The sequence below is a fragment of the Sebastes fasciatus genome, chromosome 14, assembly GCF_043250625.1.
Source record: "Sebastes fasciatus isolate fSebFas1 chromosome 14, fSebFas1.pri, whole genome shotgun sequence".
Classification (NCBI taxonomy): Eukaryota; Metazoa; Chordata; class Actinopteri; order Perciformes; family Sebastidae; genus Sebastes; species Sebastes fasciatus.
The window spans coordinates 33744604-33768942 of record NC_133808.1 but is presented as its reverse complement, the minus strand read 5'-3'; the positions used below and the strand labels follow the sequence as shown (position 1 = coordinate 33768942).

At 28.0% G+C, this 24339-nt stretch overlaps 1 protein-coding gene and 1 long non-coding RNA gene across 4 annotated transcripts in view; one reads left to right on the top strand and one right to left on the bottom strand.

The window, feature by feature from the left end:
• LOC141782012 (kinesin heavy chain-like) overlaps positions 1-24339 on the bottom strand; it is a 159754-nt gene that overhangs the window by 78394 nt on the left and 57021 nt on the right. For all 3 annotated transcript variants that reach the window (XR_012597007.1, XR_012597006.1, XM_074658032.1), the window contains exons 19-22: positions 22570-22679; positions 19928-20029; positions 19756-19816; positions 19593-19664 (exon numbers count right to left, since the gene is read on the bottom strand). Coding sequence is in view for 1 of the 3 variants with exons in the window: in XM_074658032.1 (XP_074514133.1) it covers positions 19593-19664; positions 19756-19816; positions 19928-20029; positions 22570-22679 (345 nt within the window). In the remaining 2 variants the exon portion in view is untranslated. The remainder of the gene's footprint in view (positions 1-19592; positions 19665-19755; positions 19817-19927; positions 20030-22569; positions 22680-24339) is intronic.
• LOC141782013 (uncharacterized) overlaps positions 1-24339 on the top strand; it is a 125486-nt gene that overhangs the window by 77185 nt on the left and 23962 nt on the right. The window lies entirely within an intron of this gene.

Below are 24339 nucleotides of genomic sequence, written 5' to 3'. Positions count from 1 at the left end.
TAGATTTCGTTATTGATAGATTTAACACTGATGATGTTTTGTAGATTTCGTGATTGATAGATTTAACACTGATGAAGTTTTGTAGATTTCGTTATTGATAGATTTAACACTGATGAAGTTTTGTAGATTTCGTTATTGATAGATTTAACACTGATGATGTTTTGTAGATTTTGTTATTGATAGATTTAACACTGATGAAGTGTTGTAGATTTTGTTATTGATAGATTTAACACTGATGAAGTGTTGTAGATTTTGTTATTGATAGATTTAAAACTGATGAAGTGTTGTAGATTTTGTTATTGATAGATTTAAAACTGATGAAGTGTTGTAGATTTTGTTATTGATAGATTTAACACTGATGAAGTGTTGTAGATTTTGTTATTGATAGATTTAACACTGATGAAGTGTTGTAGATTTTGTTATTGATAGATTTAAAACTGATGAAGTTTTGTAGATTTTGTTATTGATAGATTTAACACTGATGAAGTGTTGTAGATTTTGTTATTGATAGATTTAACACTGATGAAGTGTTGTAGATTTTGTTATTGATAGATTTAAAACTGATGAAGTGTTGTAGATTTTGTTATTGATAGATTTAACACTGATGAAGTGTTGTAGATTTTGTTATTGATAGATTTAAAACTGATGAAGTGTTGTAGATTGTGTTATTGATAGATTTAAAACTGATGAAGTTTTGTAGATTTTGTTATTGATAGATTTAACACTGATGAAGTTTTGTAGGATTTTGTTATTGATAGATTTAACACTGATGAAGTTTTGTAGATTTTGTGATTGATAGATTTAACACTGATGATGTTTTGTAGATTTTGTGATGATAGATTTAACACTGATGATGTTTTGTAGATTTTGTTATTGATAGATTTAACACTGATGATGTTTTGTAGATTTTGTTATTGATAGATTTAACACTGATGAAGTGTTGTAGATTTTGTTATTGATAGAATTAAAACTGATGAAGTTTTATAGATTTTGTTATTGATAGATATAACACTGATGAAGTGTTGTAGATTTTGTTATTGGTAGATTTAAAACTGATGAAGTGTTGTAGATTTTGTTATTGATAGATTTAACACTGATGAAGTGTTGTAGATTTTGTTATTGATAGATTTAACACTGATGAAGTGTTGTAGATTTTGTTATTGATAGATTTAAAACTGATGAAGTTTTGTAGATTTTGTTATTGATAGATTTAACACTGATGAAGTGTTGTAGATTTTGTTATTGATAGATTTAACACTGATGAAGTGTTGTAGATTTTGTTATTGATAGATTTAACACTGATGAAGTGTTGTAGATTTTGTTATTGATAGATTTAACACTGATGAAGTGTTGTAGATTTTGTTATTAATAGATTTAACACTGATGAAGTGTTGTAGATTTTGTTATTGATAGATTTAACAGTGATGAAGTGTTGTAGATTTCGTTATTGATAGATTTAACACTGATGATGTTTTGTAGATTTCGTGATTGATAGATTTAACACTGATGAAGTTTTGTAGATTTCGTTATTGATAGATTTAACACTGATGATGTTTTGTAGATTTTGTTATTGATAGATTTAACACTGATGAAGTGTTGTAGATTTTGTTATTGATAGATTTAACACTGATGATGTTTTGTAGATTTTGTGATGATAGATTTAACACTGATGATGTTTTGTAGATTTTGTTATTGATAGATTTAACACTGATGATGTTTTGTAGATTTTGTTATTGATAGATTTAACACTGATGAAGTGTTGTAGATTTTGTTATTGATAGAATTAAAACTGATGAAGTTTTATAGATTTTGTTATTGATAGATATAACACTGATGAAGTGTTGTAGATTTTGTTATTGGTAGATTTAAAACTGATGAAGTGTTGTAGATTTTGTTATTGATAGATTTAACACTGATGATGTTTTGTAGATTTTGTTATTGATAGATTTAACACTGATGAAGTTTTGTAGGATTTTGTTATTGATAGATTTAACACTGATGAAGTGTTGTAGATTCTGTTATTGATAGATTTAAAACTTATGAAGTGTTGTAGATTTTGTTATTGATAGATTTAAAACTTATGAAGTGTTGTAGATTTTGTTATTTATAGATTTAACACTGATGAAGTGTTGTAGATTTTGTTATTGATAGATTTAACACTGATGAAGTTTTGTAGATCTTGTTATTTATAGATTTAACACTGATGAAGTGTTGTAGATTTTGTTATTGATAGATTTAACAGTGATGAAGTGTTGTAGATTTTGTTATTGATAGATTTAACACTGATGAAGTGTTGTAGATTTTGTTATTGATAGATTTAAAACTGATGAAGTGTTGTAGATTTTGTTATTGATAGATTTAAAACTGATGAAGTGTTGTAGATTTTGTTATTGATAGATTTAACACTGATGAAGTTTTGTAGATTTTGTTATTGATAGATTTAACACTGATGAAGTTTTGTAGGATTTTGTTATTGATAGATTTAACACTGATGAAGTTTTGTAGATTTTGTGATTGATAGATTTAACACTGATGATGTTTTGTAGATTTTGTTATTGATAGATTTAACACTGATGATGTTTTGTAGATTTTGTTATTGATAGATTTAACACTGATGAAGTGTTGTAGATTTTGTTATTGATAGAATTAAAACTGATGAAGTTTTATAGATTTTGTTATTGATAGATATAACACTGATGAAGTGTTGTAGATTTTGTTATTGGTAGATTTAAAACTGATGAAGTGTTGTAGATTTTGTTATTGATAGATTTAACACTGATGATGTTTTGTAGATTTTGTTATTGATAGATTTAACACTGATGAAGTTTTGTAGGATTTTGTTATTGATAGATTTAACACTGATGAAGTGTTGTAGATTCTGTTATTGATAGATTTAAAACTTATGAAGTGTTGTAGATTTTGTTATTGATAGATTTAAAACTTATGAAGTGTTGTAGATTTTGTTATTTATAGATTTAACACTGATGAAGTGTTGTAGATTTTGTTATTGATAGATTTAACACTGATGAAGTTTTGTAGATCTTGTTATTTATAGATTTAACACTGATGAAGTGTTGTAGATTTTGTTATTGATAGATTTAACACTGATGAAGTGTTGTAGATTTTGTTATTGATAGATTTAACACTGATGAAGTGTTGTAGATTTTGTTATTAATAGATTTAACACTGATGAAGTGTTGTAGATTTTGTTATTGATAGATTTAACAGTGATGAAGTGTTGTAGATTTCGTTATTGATAGATTTAACACTGATGATGTTTTGTAGATTTCGTGATTGATAGATTTAACACTGATGAAGTTTTGTAGATTTCGTTATTGATAGATTTAACACTGATGAAGTTTTGTAGATTTCGTTATTGATAGATTTAACACTGATGATGTTTTGTAGATTTTGTTATTGATAGATTTAACACTGATGAAGTGTTGTAGATTTTGTTATTGATAGATTTAACACTGATGAAGTGTTGTAGATTTTGTTATTGATAGATTTAAAACTGATGAAGTGTTGTAGATTTTGTTATTGATAGATTTAAAACTGATGAAGTGTTGTAGATTTTGTTATTGATAGATTTAACACTGATGAAGTGTTGTAGATTTTGTTATTGATAGATTTAACACTGATGAAGTGTTGTAGATTTTGTTATTGATAGATTTAAAACTGATGAAGTTTTGTAGATTTTGTTATTGATAGATTTAACACTGATGAAGTGTTGTAGATTTTGTTATTGATAGATTTAACACTGATGAAGTGTTGTAGATTTTGTTATTGATAGATTTAAAACTGATGAAGTGTTGTAGATTTTGTTATTGATAGATTTAACACTGATGAAGTGTTGTAGATTTTGTTATTGATAGATTTAAAACTGATGAAGTGTTGTAGATTGTGTTATTGATAGATTTAAAACTGATGAAGTTTTGTAGATTTTGTTATTGATAGATTTAACACTGATGAAGTTTTGTAGGATTTTGTTATTGATAGATTTAACACTGATGAAGTTTTGTAGATTTTGTGATTGATAGATTTAACACTGATGATGTTTTGTAGATTTTGTGATGATAGATTTAACACTGATGATGTTTTGTAGATTTTGTTATTGATAGATTTAACACTGATGATGTTTTGTAGATTTTGTTATTGATAGATTTAACACTGATGAAGTGTTGTAGATTTTGTTATTGATAGAATTAAAACTGATGAAGTTTTATAGATTTTGTTATTGATAGATATAACACTGATGAAGTGTTGTAGATTTTGTTATTGGTAGATTTAAAACTGATGAAGTGTTGTAGATTTTGTTATTGATAGATTTAACACTGATGAAGTGTTGTAGATTTTGTTATTGATAGATTTAACACTGATGAAGTGTTGTAGATTTTGTTATTGATAGATTTAAAACTGATGAAGTTTTGTAGATTTTGTTATTGATAGATTTAACACTGATGAAGTGTTGTAGATTTTGTTATTGATAGATTTAACACTGATGAAGTGTTGTAGATTTTGTTATTGATAGATTTAACACTGATGAAGTGTTGTAGATTTTGTTATTGATAGATTTAACACTGATGAAGTGTTGTAGATTTTGTTATTAATAGATTTAACACTGATGAAGTGTTGTAGATTTTGTTATTGATAGATTTAACAGTGATGAAGTGTTGTAGATTTCGTTATTGATAGATTTAACACTGATGATGTTTTGTAGATTTCGTGATTGATAGATTTAACACTGATGAAGTTTTGTAGATTTCGTTATTGATAGATTTAACACTGATGATGTTTTGTAGATTTTGTTATTGATAGATTTAACACTGATGAAGTGTTGTAGATTTTGTTATTGATAGATTTAACACTGATGATGTTTTGTAGATTTTGTGATGATAGATTTAACACTGATGATGTTTTGTAGATTTTGTTATTGATAGATTTAACACTGATGATGTTTTGTAGATTTTGTTATTGATAGATTTAACACTGATGAAGTGTTGTAGATTTTGTTATTGATAGAATTAAAACTGATGAAGTTTTATAGATTTTGTTATTGATAGATATAACACTGATGAAGTGTTGTAGATTTTGTTATTGGTAGATTTAAAACTGATGAAGTGTTGTAGATTTTGTTATTGATAGATTTAACACTGATGATGTTTTGTAGATTTTGTTATTGATAGATTTAACACTGATGAAGTTTTGTAGGATTTTGTTATTGATAGATTTAACACTGATGAAGTGTTGTAGATTCTGTTATTGATAGATTTAAAACTTATGAAGTGTTGTAGATTTTGTTATTGATAGATTTAAAACTTATGAAGTGTTGTAGATTTTGTTATTTATAGATTTAACACTGATGAAGTGTTGTAGATTTTGTTATTGATAGATTTAACACTGATGAAGTTTTGTAGATCTTGTTATTTATAGATTTAACACTGATGAAGTGTTGTAGATTTTGTTATTGATAGATTTAACACTGATGAAGTGTTGTAGATTTTGTTATTGATAGATTTAACACTGATGAAGTGTTGTAGATTTTGTTATTAATAGATTTAACACTGATGAAGTGTTGTAGATTTTGTTATTGATAGATTTAACAGTGATGAAGTGTTGTAGATTTCGTTATTGATAGATTTAACACTGATGATGTTTTGTAGATTTCGTGATTGATAGATTTAACACTGATGAAGTTTTGTAGATTTCGTTATTGATAGATTTAACACTGATGATGTTTTGTAGATTTTGTTATTGATAGATTTAACACTGATGAAGTGTTGTAGATTTTGTTATTGATAGATTTAACACTGATGAAGTGTTGTAGATTTTGTTATTGATAGATTTAAAACTGATGAAGTGTTGTAGATTTTGTTATTGATAGATTTAAAACTGATGAAGTGTTGTAGATTTTGTTATTGATAGATTTAACACTGATGAAGTGTTGTAGATTTTGTTATTGATAGATTTAACACTGATGAAGTGTTGTAGATTTTGTTATTGATAGATTTAAAACTGATGGAGTTTTGTAGATTTTGTTATTGATAGATTTAACACTGATGAAGTGTTGTAGATTTTGTTATTGATAGATTTAACACTGATGAAGTGTTGTAGATTTTGTTATTGATAGATTTAAAACTGATGAAGTGTTGTAGATTTTGTTATTGATAGATTTAACACTGATGAAGTGTTGTAGATTTTGTTATTGATAGATTTAAAACTGATGAAGTGTTGTAGATTGTGTTATTGATAGATTTAAAACTGATGAAGTTTTGTAGATTTTGTTATTGATAGATTTAACACTGATGAAGTTTTGTAGGATTTTGTTATTGATAGATTTAACACTGATGAAGTTTTGTAGATTTTGTGATTGATAGATTTAACACTGATGATGTTTTGTAGATTTTGTGATGATAGATTTAACACTGATGATGTTTTGTAGATTTTGTTATTGATAGATTTAACACTGATGATGTTTTGTAGATTTTGTTATTGATAGATTTAACACTGATGAAGTGTTGTAGATTTTGTTATTGATAGAATTAAAACTGATGAAGTTTTATAGATTTTGTTATTGATAGATATAACACTGATGAAGTGTTGTAGATTTTGTTATTGGTAGATTTAAAACTGATGAAGTGTTGTAGATTTTGTTATTGATAGATTTAACACTGATGATGTTTTGTAGATTTTGTTATTGATAGATTTAACACTGATGAAGTTTTGTAGGATTTTGTTATTGATAGATTTAACACTGATGAAGTGTTGTAGATTCTGTTATTGATAGATTTAAAACTTATGAAGTGTTGTAGATTTTGTTATTGATAGATTTAAAATTTATGAAGTGTTGTAGATTTTGTTATTTATAGATTTAACACTGATGAAGTGTTGTAGATTTTGTTATTGATAGATTTAACACTGATGAAGTTTTGTAGATCTTGTTATTTATAGATTTAACACTGATGAAGTGTTGTAGATTTTGTTATTGATAGATTTAACACTGATGAAGTGTTGTAGATTTTGTTATTGATAGATTTAACACTGATGAAGTGTTGTAGATTTTGTTATTAATAGATTTAACACTGATGAAGTGTTGTAGATTTTGTTATTGATAGATTTAACACTGATGATGTTTTGTAGATTTTGTTATTGATAGATTTAACACTGATGAAGTTTTGTAGGATTTTGTTATTGATAGATTTAACACTGATGAAGTGTTGTAGATTTTGTTATTGATAGATTTAACACTGATGATGTTTTGTAGATTTTGTTATTGATAGATTTAACACTGATGAAGTGTTGTAGATTTTGTTATTGATAGATTTAAAACTGATGAAGTGTTGTAGATTTTGTTATTGATAGATTTAACACTGATGAAGTGTTGTAGATTTTGTTATTGATAGATTTAAAACTGATGAAGTGTTGTAGATTTTGTTATTGATAGATTTAACACTGATGATGTTTTGTAGATTTTGTTATTGATAGATTTAACACTGATGAAGTTTTGTAGGATTTTGTTATTGATAGATTTAACACTGATGAAATGTTGTAGATTTTGTTATTGATAGATTTAAAACTGATGAAGTGTTGTAGATTTTGTTATTGATAGATTTAACACTGATGATGTTTTGTAGATTTTGTTATTGATAGATTTAACACTGATGAAGTGTTGTAGATTTTGTTATTGATAGATTTAAAACTGATGAAGTGTTGTAGATTTTGTTATTGATAGATTTAAAACTGATGAAGTGTTGTAGATTTTGTTATTGATAGATTTAACACTGATGAAGTGTTGTAGATTTTGTTATTGATAGATTTAACACTGATGAAGTGTTGTAGATTTTGTTATTGATAGATTTAAAACTGATGAAGTTTTGTAGATTTTGTTATTGATAGATTTAACACTGATGAAGTGTTGTAGATTTTGTTATCGATAGATTTAACACTGATGAAGTGTTGTAGATTTTGTTATTGATAGATTTAACACTGATGAAGTGTTGTAGATTTTGTTATTGATAGATTTAACATTGATGAAGTGTTGTAGATTTTGTTATTGATAGATTTAAAACTGATGAAGTGTTGTAGATTTTGTTATTGATAGATTTAACACTGATGAAGTGTTGTAGATTTTGTTATTGATAGATTTAAAACTGATGAAGTGTTGTAGATTGTGTTATTGATAGATTTAAAACTGATGAAGTTTTGTAGATTTTGTTATTGATAGATTTAACACTGATGAAGTTTTGTAGGATTTTGTTATTGATAGATTTAACACTGATGAAGTTTTGTAGATTTTGTGATTGATAGATTTAACACTGATGATGTTTTGTAGATTTTGTGATGATAGATTTAACACTGATGATGTTTTGTAGATTTTGTTATTGATAGATTTAACACTGATGATGTTTTGTAGATTTTGTTATTGATAGATTTAACACTGATGAAGTGTTGTAGATTTTGTTATTGATAGAATTAAAACTGATGAAGTTTTATAGATTTTGTTATTGATAGATATAACACTGATGAAGTGTTGTAGATTTTGTTATTGGTAGATTTAAAACTGATGAAGTGTTGTAGATTTTGTTATTGATAGATTTAACACTGATGATGTTTTGTAGATTTTGTTATTGATAGATTTAACACTGATGAAGTTTTGTAGGATTTTGTTATTGATAGATTTAACACTGATGAAGTGTTGTAGATTCTGTTATTGATAGATTTAAAACTTATGAAGTGTTGTAGATTTTGTTATTGATAGATTTAAAACTTATGAAGTGTTGTAGATTTTGTTATTTATAGATTTAACACTGATGAAGTGTTGTAGATTTTGTTATTGATAGATTTAACACTGATGAAGTTTTGTAGATCTTGTTATTTATAGATTTAACACTGATGAAGTGTTGTAGATTTTGTTATTGATAGATTTAACACTGATGAAGTGTTGTAGATTTTGTTATTGATAGATTTAACACTGATGAAGTGTTGTAGATTTTGTTATTAATAGATTTAACACTGATGAAGTGTTGTAGATTTTGTTATTGATAGATTTAACACTGATGAAGTGTTGTAGATTTTGTTATTGATAGATTTAAAACTGATGAAGTGTTGTAGATTTTGTTATTGATAGATTTAACACTGATGATGTTTTGTAGATTTTGTTATTGATAGATTTAACACTGATGAAGTGTTGTAGATTTTGTTATTGATAGATTTAAAACTGATGAAGTGTTGTAGATTTTGTTATTGATAGATTTAACACTGATGAAGTGTTGTAGATTTTGTTATTGATAGATTTAAAACTGATGAAGTGTTGTAGATTTTGTTATTGATAGATTTAACACTGATGATGTTTTGTAGATTTTGTTATTGATAGATTTAACACTGATGAAGTTTTGTAGGATTTTGTTATTGATAGATTTAACACTGATGAAGTGTTGTAGATTTTGTTATTGATAGATTTAACACTGATGATGTTTTGTAGATTTTGTTATTGATAGATTTAACACTGATGAAGTGTTGTAGATTTTGTTATTGATAGATTTAAAACTGATGAAGTGTTGTAGATTTTGTTATTGATAGATTTAACACTGATGAAGTGTTGTAGATTTTGTTATTGATAGATTTAAAACTGATGAAGTGTTGTAGATTTTGTTATTGATAGATTTAACACTGATGATGTTTTGTAGATTTTGTTATTGATAGATTTAACACTGATGAAGTTTTGTAGGATTTTGTTATTGATAGATTTAACACTGATGAAGTGTTGTAGATTTTGTTATTGATAGATTTAAAACTGATGAAGTGTTGTAGATTTTGTTATTGATAGATTTAACACTGATGATGTTTTGTAGATTTTGTTATTGATAGATTTAACACTGATGAAGTGTTGTAGATTTTGTTATTGATAGATTTAAAACTGATGAAGTGTTGTAGATTTTGTTATTGATAGATTTAACACTGATGAAGTGTTGTAGATTTTGTTATTGATAGATTTAAAACTGATGAAGTGTTGTAGATTTTGTTATTGATAGATTTAACACTGATGATGTTTTGTAGATTTTGTTATTGATAGATTTAACACTGATGAAGTTTTGTAGGATTTTGTTATTGATAGATTTAACACTGATGAAGTTTTGTAGGATTTTGTTATTGATAGATTTAACACTGATGAAGTTTTGTAGGATTTTGTTATTGATAGATTTAACACTGATGATGTTTTGTAGATTTTGTTATTGATAGATTTAACACTGATGAAGTTTTGTAGGATTTTGTTATTGATAGATTTAACACTGATGAAGTGTTGTAGATTTTGTTATTGATAGATTTAACACTGATGAAGTGTTGTAGATTTTGTTATTGATAGATTTAAAACTGATGAAGTGTTGTAGATTTTGTTATTGATAGATTTAACACTGATGATGTTTTGTAGATTTTGTTATTGATAGATTTAACACTGATGAAGTTTTGTAGGATTTTGTTATTGATAGATTTAACACTGATGAAGTTTTGTAGGATTTTGTTATTGATAGATTTAACACTGATGAAGTTTTGTAGGATTTTGTTATTGATAGATTTAACACTGATGATGTTTTGTAGATTTTGTTATTGATAGATTTAACACTGATGAAGTTTTGTAGGATTTTGTTATTGATAGATTTAACACTGATGAAGTGTTGTAGATTTTGTTATTGATAGATTTAACACTGATGAAGTGTTGTAGATTTTGTTATTGATAGATTTAAAACTGATGAAGTGTTGTAGATTTTGTTATTGATAGATTTAACACTGATGATGTTTTGTAGATTTTGTTATTGATAGATTTAACACTGATGAAGTTTTGTAGGATTTTGTTATTGATAGATTTAACACTGATGAAGTTTTGTAGGATTTTGTTATTGATAGATTTAACACTGATTATGTTTTGTAGATTTTGTTATTGATAGATTTAACACTGATGAAGTGTTGTAGATTTTGTTATTGATAGATTTAAAACTGATGAAGTGTTGTAGATTTTGTTATTGATAGATTTAACACTGATGATGTTTTGTAGATTTTGTTATTGATAGATTTAAAACTGATGAAGTGTTGTAGATTTTGTTATTGATAGATTTAACACTGATGATGTTTTGTAGATTTTGTTATTGATAGATTTAACACTGATGAAGTTTTGTAGGATTTTGTTATTGATAGATTTAACACTGATGAAATGTTGTAGATTTTGTTATTGATAGATTTAAAACTGATGAAGTGTTGTAGATTTTGTTATTGATAGATTTAACACTGATGATGTTTTGTAGATTTTGTTATTGATAGATTTAACACTGATGAAGTGTTGTAGATTTTGTTATTGATAGATTTAAAACTGATGAAGTGTTGTAGATTTTGTTATTGATAGATTTAAAACTGATGAAGTGTTGTAGATTTTGTTATTGATAGATTTAACACTGATGATGTTTTGTAGATTTTGTTATTGATAGATTTAACACTGATGAAGTTTTGTAGGATTTTGTTATTGATAGATTTAACACTGATGAAGTTTTGTAGGATTTTGTTATTGATAGATTTAACACTGATGAAGTTTTGTAGGATTTTGTTATTGATAGATTTAACACTGATGATGTTTTGTAGATTTTGTTATTGATAGATTTAACACTGATGAAGTTTTGTAGGATTTTGTTATTGATAGATTTAACACTGATGAAGTGTTGTAGATTTTGTTATTGATAGATTTAACACTGATGAAGTGTTGTAGATTTTGTTATTGATAGATTTAAAACTGATGAAGTGTTGTAGATTTTGTTATTGATAGATTTAACACTGATGATGTTTTGTAGATTTTGTTATTGATAGATTTAACACTGATGAAGTTTTGTAGGATTTTGTTATTGATAGATTTAACACTGATGAAGTTTTGTAGGATTTTGTTATTGATAGATTTAACACTGATGAAGTTTTGTAGGATTTTGTTATTGATAGATTTAACACTGATGATGTTTTGTAGATTTTGTTATTGATAGATTTAACACTGATGAAGTTTTGTAGGATTTTGTTATTGATAGATTTAACACTGATGAAGTGTTGTAGATTTTGTTATTGATAGATTTAACACTGATGAAGTGTTGTAGATTTTGTTATTGATAGATTTAAAACTGATGAAGTGTTGTAGATTTTGTTATTGATAGATTTAACACTGATGATGTTTTGTAGATTTTGTTATTGATAGATTTAACACTGATGAAGTTTTGTAGGATTTTGTTATTGATAGATTTAACACTGATGAAGTTTTGTAGGATTTTGTTATTGATAGATTTAACACTGATTATGTTTTGTAGATTTTGTTATTGATAGATTTAACACTGATGAAGTGTTGTAGATTTTGTTATTGATAGATTTAAAACTGATGAAGTGTTGTAGATTTTGTTATTGATAGATTTAACACTGATGATGTTTTGTAGATTTTGTTATTGATAGATTTAAAACTGATGAAGTGTTGTAGATTTTGTTATTGATAGATTTAACACTGATGATGTTTTGTAGATTTTGTTATTGATAGATTTAACACTGATGAAGTTTTGTAGGATTTTGTTATTGATAGATTTAACACTGATGAAATGTTGTAGATTTTGTTATTGATAGATTTAAAACTGATGAAGTGTTGTAGATTTTGTTATTGATAGATTTAACACTGATGATGTTTTGTAGATTTTGTTATTGATAGATTTAACACTGATGAAGTGTTGTAGATTTTGTTATTGATAGATTTAAAACTGATGAAGTGTTGTAGATTTTGTTATTGATAGATTTAAAACTGATGAAGTGTTGTAGATTTTGTTATTGATAGATTTAACACTGATGAAGTGTTGTAGATTTTGTTATTGATAGATTTAACACTGATGAAGTGTTGTAGATTTTGTTATTGATAGATTTAAAACTGATGAAGTTTTGTAGATTTTGTTATTGATAGATTTAACACTGATGAAGTGTTGTAGATTTTGTTATCGATAGATTTAACACTGATGAAGTGTTGTAGATTTTGTTATTGATAGATTTAACACTGATGAAGTGTTGTAGATTTTGTTATTGATAGATTTAACATTGATGAAGTGTTGTAGATTTTGTTATTGATAGATTTAAAACTGATGAAGTGTTGTAGATTTTGTTATTGATAGATTTAACACTGATGAAGTGTTGTAGATTTTGTTATTGATAGATTTAAAACTGATGAAGTGTTGTAGATTGTGTTATTGATAGATTTAAAACTGATGAAGTTTTGTAGATTTTGTTATTGATAGATTTAACACTGATGAAGTTTTGTAGGATTTTGTTATTGATAGATTTAACACTGATGAAGTTTTGTAGATTTTGTGATTGATAGATTTAACACTGATGATGTTTTGTAGATTTTGTGATGATAGATTTAACACTGATGATGTTTTGTAGATTTTGTTATTGATAGATTTAACACTGATGATGTTTTGTAGATTTTGTTATTGATAGATTTAACACTGATGAAGTGTTGTAGATTTTGTTATTGATAGAATTAAAACTGATGAAGTTTTATAGATTTTGTTATTGATAGATATAACACTGATGAAGTGTTGTAGATTTTGTTATTGGTAGATTTAAAACTGATGAAGTGTTGTAGATTTTGTTATTGATAGATTTAACACTGATGATGTTTTGTAGATTTTGTTATTGATAGATTTAACACTGATGAAGTTTTGTAGGATTTTGTTATTGATAGATTTAACACTGATGAAGTGTTGTAGATTCTGTTATTGATAGATTTAAAACTTATGAAGTGTTGTAGATTTTGTTATTGATAGATTTAAAACTTATGAAGTGTTGTAGATTTTGTTATTTATAGATTTAACACTGATGAAGTGTTGTAGATTTTGTTATTGATAGATTTAACACTGATGAAGTTTTGTAGATCTTGTTATTTATAGATTTAACACTGATGAAGTGTTGTAGATTTTGTTATTGATAGATTTAACACTGATGAAGTGTTGTAGATTTTGTTATTGATAGATTTAACACTGATGAAGTGTTGTAGATTTTGTTATTAATAGATTTAACACTGATGAAGTGTTGTAGATTTTGTTATTGATAGATTTAACACTGATGAAGTGTTGTAGATTTTGTTATTGATAGATTTAAAACTGATGAAGTGTTGTAGATTTTGTTATTGATAGATTTAACACTGATGATGTTTTGTAGATTTTGTTATTGATAGATTTAACACTGATGAAGTGTTGTAGATTTTGTTATTGATAGATTTAAAACTGATGAAGTGTTGTAGATTTTGTTATTGATAGATTTAACACTGATGAAGTGTTGTAGATTTTGTTATTGATAGATTTAAAACTGATGAAGTGTTGTAGATTTTGTTATTGATAGATTTAACACTGATGATGTTTTGTAGATTTTGTTATTGATAGATTTAACACTGATGAAGTTTTGTAGGATTTTGTTATTGATAGATTTAACACTGATGAAGTGTTGTAGATTTTGTTATTGATAGATTTAACACTGATGATGTTTTGTAGATTTTGTTATTGATAGATTTAACACTGATGAAGTGTTGTAGATTTTGTTATTGATAGATTTAAAACTGATGAAGTGTTGTAGATTTTGTTATTGATAGATTTAACACTGATGAAGTGTTGTAGATTTTGTTATTGATAGATTTAAAACTGATGAAGTGTTGTAGATTTTGTTATTGATAGATTTAACACTGATGATGTTTTGTAGATTTTGTTATTGATAGATTTAACACTGATGAAGTTTTGTAGGATTTTGTTATTGATAGATTTAACACTGATGAAGTGTTGTAGATTTTGTTATTGATAGATTTAAAACTGATGAAGTGTTGTAGATTTTGTTATTGATAGATTTAACACTGATGATGTTTTGTAGATTTTGTTATTGATAGATTTAACACTGATGAAGTGTTGTAGATTTTGTTATTGATAGATTTAAAACTGATGAAGTGTTGTAGATTTTGTTATTGATAGATTTAACACTGATGAAGTGTTGTAGATTTTGTTATTGATAGATTTAAAACTGATGAAGTGTTGTAGATTTTGTTATTGATAGATTTAACACTGATGATGTTTTGTAGATTTTGTTATTGATAGATTTAACACTGATGAAGTTTTGTAGGATTTTGTTATTGATAGATTTAACACTGATGAAGTTTTGTAGGATTTTGTTATTGATAGATTTAACACTGATGAAGTTTTGTAGGATTTTGTTATTGATAGATTTAACACTGATGATGTTTTGTAGATTTTGTTATTGATAGATTTAACACTGATGAAGTTTTGTAGGATTTTGTTATTGATAGATTTAACACTGATGAAGTGTTGTAGATTTTGTTATTGATAGATTTAACACTGATGAAGTGTTGTAGATTTTGTTATTGATAGATTTAAAACTGATGAAGTGTTGTAGATTTTGTTATTGATAGATTTAACACTGATGATGTTTTGTAGATTTTGTTATTGATAGATTTAACACTGATGAAGTTTTGTAGGATTTTGTTATTGATAGATTTAACACTGATGAAGTTTTGTAGGATTTTGTTATTGATAGATTTAACACTGATTATGTTTTGTAGATTTTGTTATTGATAGATTTAACACTGATGAAGTGTTGTAGATTTTGTTATTGATAGATTTAAAACTGATGAAGTGTTGTAGATTTTGTTATTGATAGATTTAACACTGATGATGTTTTGTAGATTTTGTTATTGATAGATTTAACACTGATGAAGTTTTGTAGGATTTTGTTATTGATAGATTTAACACTGATGTTTTGTAGATTTTGTTATTGATAGATTTAAAACTGATGAAGTGTTGTAGATTTTGTTATTGATAGATTTAAAACTGATGAAGTGTTGTAGATTTTGTTAATGATAGATTTAACACTGATGATGTTTTGTAGATTTTGTTATTGATAGATTTAACACTGATGAAGTGTTGTAGATTTTGTTATTGATAGATTTAACACTGATGAAGTTTTGTAGATCTTGTTATTTATAGATTTAACACTGATGAAGTGTTGTAGATTTTGTTATTGATAGATTTAACACTGATGAAGTGTTGTAGATTTTGTTATTGATAGATTTAACACTGATGAAGTGTTGTAGATTTTGTTATTAATAGATTTAACACTGATGAAGTGTTGTAGATTTTGTTATTGATAGATTTAACACTGATGAAGTGTTGTAGATTTTGTTATTGATAGATTTAAAACTGATGAAGTGTTGTAGATTTTGTTATTGATAGATTTAACACTGATGATGTTTTGTAGATTTTGTTATTGATAGATTTAACACTGATGAAGTGTTGTAGATTTTGTTATTGATAGATTTAAAACTGATGAAGTGTTGTAGATTTTGTTATTGATAGATTTAACACTGATGAAGTGTTGTAGATTTTGTTATTGATAGATTTAAAACTGATGAAGTGTTGTAGATTTTGTTATTGATAGATTTAACACTGATGATGTTTTGTAGATTTTGTTATTGATAGATTTAACACTGATGAAGTTTTGTAGGATTTTGTTATTGATAGATTTAACACTGATGAAGTGTTGTAGATTTTGTTATTGATAGATTTAACACTGATGATGTTTTGTAGATTTTGTTATTGATAGATTTAACACTGATGAAGTGTTGTAGATTTTGTTATTGATAGATTTAAAACTGATGAAGTGTTGTAGATTTTGTTATTGATAGATTTAACACTGATGAAGTGTTGTAGATTTTGTTATTGATAGATTTAAAACTGATGAAGTGTTGTAGATTTTGTTATTGATAGATTTAACACTGATGATGTTTTGTAGATTTTGTTATTGATAGATTTAACACTGATGAAGTTTTGTAGGATTTTGTTATTGATAGATTTAACACTGATGAAGTGTTGTAGATTTTGTTATTGATAGATTTAAAACTGATGAAGTGTTGTAGATTTTGTTATTGATAGATTTAACACTGATGATGTTTTGTAGATTTTGTTATTGATAGATTTAACACTGATGAAGTGTTGTAGATTTTGTTATTGATAGATTTAACACTGATGATGTTTTGTAGATTTTGTTATTGATAGATTTAACACTGATGATGTTTTGTAGATTTTGTTATTGATAGATTTAACACTGATGAAGTTTTGTAGGATTTTGTTATTGATAGATTTAACACTGATGAAGTGTTGTAGATTTTGTTATTGATAGATTTAACACTGATGAAGTGTTGTAGATTTTGTTATTGATAGATTTAAAACTGATGAAGTGTTGTAGATTTTGTTATTGATAGATTTAACACTGATGATGTTTTGTAGATTTTGTTATTGATAGATTTAACACTGATGAAGTTTTGTAGGATTTTGTTATTGATAGATTTAACACTGATGAAGTTTTGTAGGATTTTGTTATTGATAGATTTAACACTGATGAAGTTTTGTAGGATTTTGTTATTGATAGATTTAACACTGATGATGTTTTGTAGATTTTGTTATTGATAGATTTAACACTGATGAAGTTTTGTAGGATTTTGTTATTGATAGATTTAACACTGATGAAGTGTTGTAGATTTTGTTATTGATAGATTTAACACTGATGAAGTGTTGTAGATTTTGTTATTGATAGATTTAAAACTGATGAAGTGTTGTAGATTTTGTTATTGATAGATTTAACACTGATGATGTTTTGTAGATTTTGTTATTGATAGATTTAACACTGATGAAGTTTTGTAGGATTTTGTTATTGATAGATTTAACACTGATGAAGTTTTGTAGGATTTTGTTATTGATAGATTTAACACTGATTATGTTTTGTAGATTTTGTTATTGATAGATTTAACACTGATGAAGTGTTGTAGATTTTGTTATTGATAGATTTAAAACTGATGAAGTGTTGTAGATTTTGTTATTGATAGATTTAACACTGATGATGTTTTGTAGATTTTGTTATTGATAGATTTAACACTGATGAAGTTTTGTAGGATTTTGTTATTGATAGATTTAACACTGATGTTTTGTAGATTTTGTTATTGATAGATTTAAAACTGATGAAGTGTTGTAGATTTTGTTATTGATAGATTTAAAACTGATGAAGTGTTGTAGATTTTGTTAATGATAGATTTAACACTGATGATGTTTTGTAGATTTTGTTATTGATAGATTTAACACTGATGAAGTTTTGTAGGATTTTGTTATTGATAGATTTAACACTGATGAAGTTTTGTAGGATTTTGTTATTGATAGATTTAACACTGATGATGTTTTGTAGATTTTGTTATTGATAGATTTAACACTGATGATGTTTTGTAGATTTTGTTATTGATAGATTTAACACTGATGAAGTTTTGTAGGATTTTGTTATTGATAGATTTAACACTGATGTTTTGTAGATTTTGTTATTGATAGATTTAAAACTGATGAAGTTTTGTAGATTTTGTTATTGATAGATTTAACACTGATGAAGTGTTGTAGATTTTGTTATTGATAGATTTAAAACTGATGATGTTTTGTAGATTTTGTTATTGATAGATTTAACACTGATGAAGTTTTGTAGGATTTTGTTATTGATAGATTTAAAACTGATGAAGTTTTGTAGATTTTGTTATTGATAGATTTAACACTGATGAAGTGTTGTAGATTTTGTTATTGATAGATTTAACACTGATGAAGTGTTGTAGATTTTGTTATTGATAGATTTAAAACTGATGAAGTGTTGTAGATTTTGTTATTGATAGATTTAACACTGATGAAGTGTTGTAGATTTTGTTATTGATAGATTTAACACTGATGAAGTGTTGTAGATTTTGTTATTGATAGATTTAACACTGATGAAGTGTTGTAGATTTTGTTATTGATAGATTTAAAACTGATGAAGTGTTGTAGATTTTGTTATTGATAGATTTAACACTGATGTTTTGTAGATTTTGTTATTGATAGATTTAACACTGATGAAGTTTTGTAGGATTTTGTTATTGATAGATTTAACACTGATGAAGTTTTGTAGGATTTTGTTATTGATAGATTTAACACTGATGATGTTTTGTAGATTTTGTTATTGATAGATTTAACACTGATGAAGTTTTGTAGGATTTTGTTATTGATAGATTTAACACTGATGATGTTTTGTAGATTTTGTTATTGATAGATTTAACACTGATGAAGTGTTGTAGATTTTGTTATTGATAGATTTAAAACTGATGAAGTGTTGTAGATTTTGTTATTGATAGATTTAACACTGATGATGTTTTGTAGATTTTGTTATTGATAGATTTAACACTGATGATGTTTTGTAGATTTTGTAATTGATAGATTTAACACTGATGAAGTTTTGTAGATTTTGTTATTGATAGATTTAACACTGATGATGATTTGTAGATTTTGTTATTGATAGATTTAACACTGATGAAGTTTTGTACATTTTGTTATTGATAGATTTAACACTGGTGAAGTTTTGTAGATTTTTGTGATTGATAGATTTGACACTGATGAAGTTTTGTAGATTTCGTTATTGATAGATTTAACACTGATGAAGTTTTGGAGCGATGGACTGACTGGTGGTTTTCTTACATTTTTGACTCGAGTGCCGAGGTCCTGGATGAAGACTTTACGGAGGTTGTTGAGCATCAGCAGCTCTTTGGCCTGTTGGATGAAACACAAACGGTCAGCTGATCTCAGATATGTCACTGCTACAGATAAGAAATGATGAATGTAAAAACAATAATTCAGGTACCACTGTCTCCTCCAGACCCTTCAGGTCCTCTTTGGCTTGTTCTCTCTTCTCATTCAGGAACCTGAAACACACAAACGGAGTCAGAGTTTAATAAAACAACCTGAGTGATTGAATTTTGAGTTTGTGTAAAAAGAGGTGCCTGTTGAGTCTATGGTGAACAGGATAAACTTACAGCAGTTTCTGTAGTTTCTGGTCTTTGTTTTGATCCTCAGCCTTCAGTTTGTCAAAATCAGACTGAAGCTTCCTGTTCTCCAGTTGCAGAGCCTGATTCACACTAAAATAACACACACAACACATTTATTCATATTCCATTACTGCCAGCGCATTCGTACAGCTAGAGCCTCAAAAAAGGTCCCATATCATGTTCATTTTCAGGGTCGTACTTTTTTGTTTCTACTAAAACATGTTTACATGGTTCAAACTGTATAAAGGTCTATATATGACAGATTAGTGACATCATGTATTTAAAACTGTATAATGGTCTATATATGACAGATTAGTGACATCATGTGGTTCAAACTGTATAATGGTCTATATAAAACAGATTAGTGACATCATGTGTTTAAAACTGTATAACGGTCTATATATGACAGATTAGTGACATGTGTTTAAAACTGTATAATGGTCTATATATGACAGATTAGTGACATCATGTGTTTAAAACTGTATAATGGTCTATATATGACAGATTCGTGACATCATGTGTTTAAAACTGTATAAAGGTCTATATAAAACAGATTAGTGACATCATAAATAGACAGAAATCATGAGGGCTTGTTTCAAAGGCATAGTTTCTGAATACAGGCTGTGTATTTTTCCGGTCATTGAGTGTTTCGATAATTTCATAGTATTTGAATGAATGAATGACTTTATTAAGAATATATAAATAAAAAAAATGTATACAGTATACAGCGGGTAAAATAAGTATTGAACACGTCACCATTTTTGTCAGTAAATATATTTCCAAAGGTGCTATTGACATGAATTTTTCACCAGATGTTGGTAACAACCCAAGTAATCTATACATACAAAGAAATCAAAACAAATAAGTTCAGAAATTAAGTTATGTGTAATAATGTGAAATGACACAGGGAAAAAGTATTGAACACGCTTACTGATATTTATTTAATACTTTGTACAAAAGCCTTTGTTGGTAATGACAGCTTCAAGACGCCTCCTGTATGGAGAAACTAGTCATATGCATTGCTCAGGGGTGATTTTGGCCCATTCTTCCACACAAACAGTCTTCAAATCTTGAAGGTTTCGTGGGCCTCTTCTATGAACTCTGATCTTCAGTTCTTTCCATAGATTTTCAATTAGATTCAAGTCAGGTGATTGGCTGGGCCATTCTAGCAGCTTTATTTTCTTTCTCTGAAACCAATTGAGAGTTTCCTTGGCTGTGTGTTTGGGATCATTGTCTTGCTGAAATGTCCACCCTCGTTTCATCTTCATCATCCTGGTAGATGGCAGCAGATTTTTATCAAGAATGTCTCGGTACATTTTTCCATTCATCCTTCCTTCAATTATGTGAAGTTTGCCAGTACCGTATGCTGAAAAGCAGCCCCACACCATGATGTTCCCACCTCCAAACTTCACTGTTGGTATGGTGTTTTTAGGGTGATGTGCAGTGCCATTTGTCCTCCAAACATGGTGTGTTTTATGGCATCCAAAGAGTTAAACTTTGCTCTCATCTGACCAGACTATATTCTCCCAGTATTTCACAGGCTTGTCCAAATGTTGTGCAGCAAACTTTAAACGAGCTTCAACATGCTTTTTCTTCAGCAATGGAGTCTTGCGTGGTGAGCGTGCATACAGGCCATGGCGGTTGAGTGCATTACTTATTGATTTCTTTGAAACAATTGTACCTGCTAATTCCAGGTCTTTCTGAAGCTCTCCACAAGTGGTCCTTGGCTCTTGGACAACTCTTCTGATAATTCTTTCACTCCTCTGTCAGAAATCTTGCAAGGAGCACCTGGTCGTGGCCAGTTTATGGTGAAATGATGTTCTTTCCACTTCCGGATTATGGCCCCAACAGTGCTCACTAGAACATTCAGAAGTTTAGAAATGCGGCTGTAACCAATGTCATCAGTATGTTTTGCAACAATATGGTTGCGAAGGTCTTGAGAGAGCTCTTTGCTTTTACCCATCACGAGATGTTTCTTGTGTGACACCTTGGTAATAAGACACCTTTTTATAGGCCATCAGTTGGGACTGAACCAGCTGATATTAATTTGCACTGACAAGGGGCCGGATTGCTTTCTAATTACTGATAGATTTCAGCTGTTGTCTTGGCTTTCCATGCCTTTTTGCACCTCCCTTTCTTCATGTGTTCAATACTTTTTCCCTGTGTCATTTCACATTACTACACATAACTTAATTTCTGAACTTATTTGTTTTGGTTTCTTTGTATGTATAGATTACTTGGGTTGTTACCAACATCTGGTGAACATTTCATGTCAATAGCGCCTTTGGAAATATATTTACTGAGAAAAATGGTGACGTGTTCAATACTTATTTTACCCGCTGTATATCACTTAAACCTGCTTTATAATATAAAAGACAAGCAAATCTCACTTTTGGGACCTTTAAAAGTTATCAGAATTAAAAATGTGAGTAAAATTAAGAATCACTATCGTCAACAGAAAAACTAAATCATAATGATGAGCCTAATGCTCCCACACACGTTCGCTCCATTAATAAAGAGATAACAATTATTTAACAATTAATAATGATCAAAACAACAGTCACTGTCATATTTGATATGATCAATAGTGATCATCAGTAACTGATTGCTTATTATAATCAATAACATACTCTTTGAGTTGGTCGACGTCTCTCTGCTTTTGCTCGATCTCGTCTCGGAGGCGACTCAGTTGTTTGTGATGAACTTCTCGGTGGTTCTCCATCTGTTCCTCCAAAGTTCTCTACAGAACACACAGCAGGAACTCACTTCATTTACCTACAGCAGAAACACTTCAGTTCATTAACTCGCTTCATTTACCTACAGCAGGAACCCTTCACTTCTCTAACTCACTTCATTTACCTACAACAGGAACACTTCACTTCTCGAATTCACTTAATTTACCTACAACAGGAACCCTTCAGTTCTCTAACTCACTTCATTTACCTACAGCAGGAACCCTTCAGTTCTCTAACTCACTTCATTTACCTGTGGCGGTACTGAGTTCCCCAGACTTTAGTTGTTCAGTCAGAAGACTGAAAAACAGTTCCCATCCACATAATAATATAAAATAAAATGCCTTCTTAATAATAATAATGAACAAATGCCTCTATATTAACAAACAATTAAGGAAACTGAAATATTGGTTTGTGTTTTTCCTTTTACCCTCCTTTAAAGTTTTCCCAAATAAAATACACTAAAAGAAATGGGTATAAAGGGTTTCATTGAAAATCAACAAATGAATAGAATACAAAAATACAGCCTGCAGGCGTTAGGCTATTGTAAGGCAAGCCAGATCGTTGCACAAATAGTACCTAAACGTCCCAGTGCAGGTAACCCAATTGGTTGGCACTTAACTTGTTTCCCCAACTAGGAGTCAACACTCTCAACAAACAAAACACAAAGATCACAGAATCCCAAAAGGGCCCAAAACAGACCAGAGTTTCTGGTAAAGCTGATAATACATGTTGCATTGAGTGAAGGAGAGATCAGAATGACACTGGGTGTGCAATTTCCCTCCTCTTTTAAGCCCTACAGAAAGGTCGTCATTACACCCTGATTGGCCAAGAGGGGAATGCACCAAGCTGCTCTCAACTATCATTTAAGAGCCAGTCCCCACACCCTGCGCAACAGGTGAACTGAATAACCCTCTAATCACTCAGCAACTCAACCAAAAAAACACCAGGGAAAAGGGAAACAACAGCAAGCACCAGAGAATTGGCAGCTGCCACAACCTACAGCAGGAACCCTTCAGTTCTCTAACTCACTTCATTTACCTACAGCAGAAAAACTTCAGTTCTCTAACTCACTTCATTTACCTACAGCAGAAACACTTCAGTTCATTAACTCACTTCATTTACCTACAGCAGGAACCCTTCACTTAATTAACTCACTTCATTTACCTACAGCAGAAACACTTCAGTTCATTAACTCACTTCATTTACCTACAGCAGGAACCCTTCACTTAATTAACTCACTTCATTTACCTACAGCAGAAACACTTCAGTTCATTAACTCACTTCATTTACCTACAGCAGGAACCCTTCACTTAATTAACTCACTTCATTTACCTACAGCAGGAACCCTTCACTTCTCTAACTCACTTTATTTACCTACAACAGGAACACTTCACTTCTCGAATTCACTTAATTTACCTACAGCAGGAACCCTTCAGTTCTCTAACTCACTTAATTTACCTACAGCAGGAACCCTTCAGTTCTCTAACTCACTTCATTTACCTACAGCAGGAACCCTTCAGTTCTCTAACTCACTTCATTTACCTACAGCAGGAACCCTTCAGTTCTCTAACTCACTTCATTTACCTACAGCAGAAACACTTCAGTTCTCTAACTCACTTCATTTACCTACAGCAGAAACACTTCAGTTCTCTAACTCACTTCATT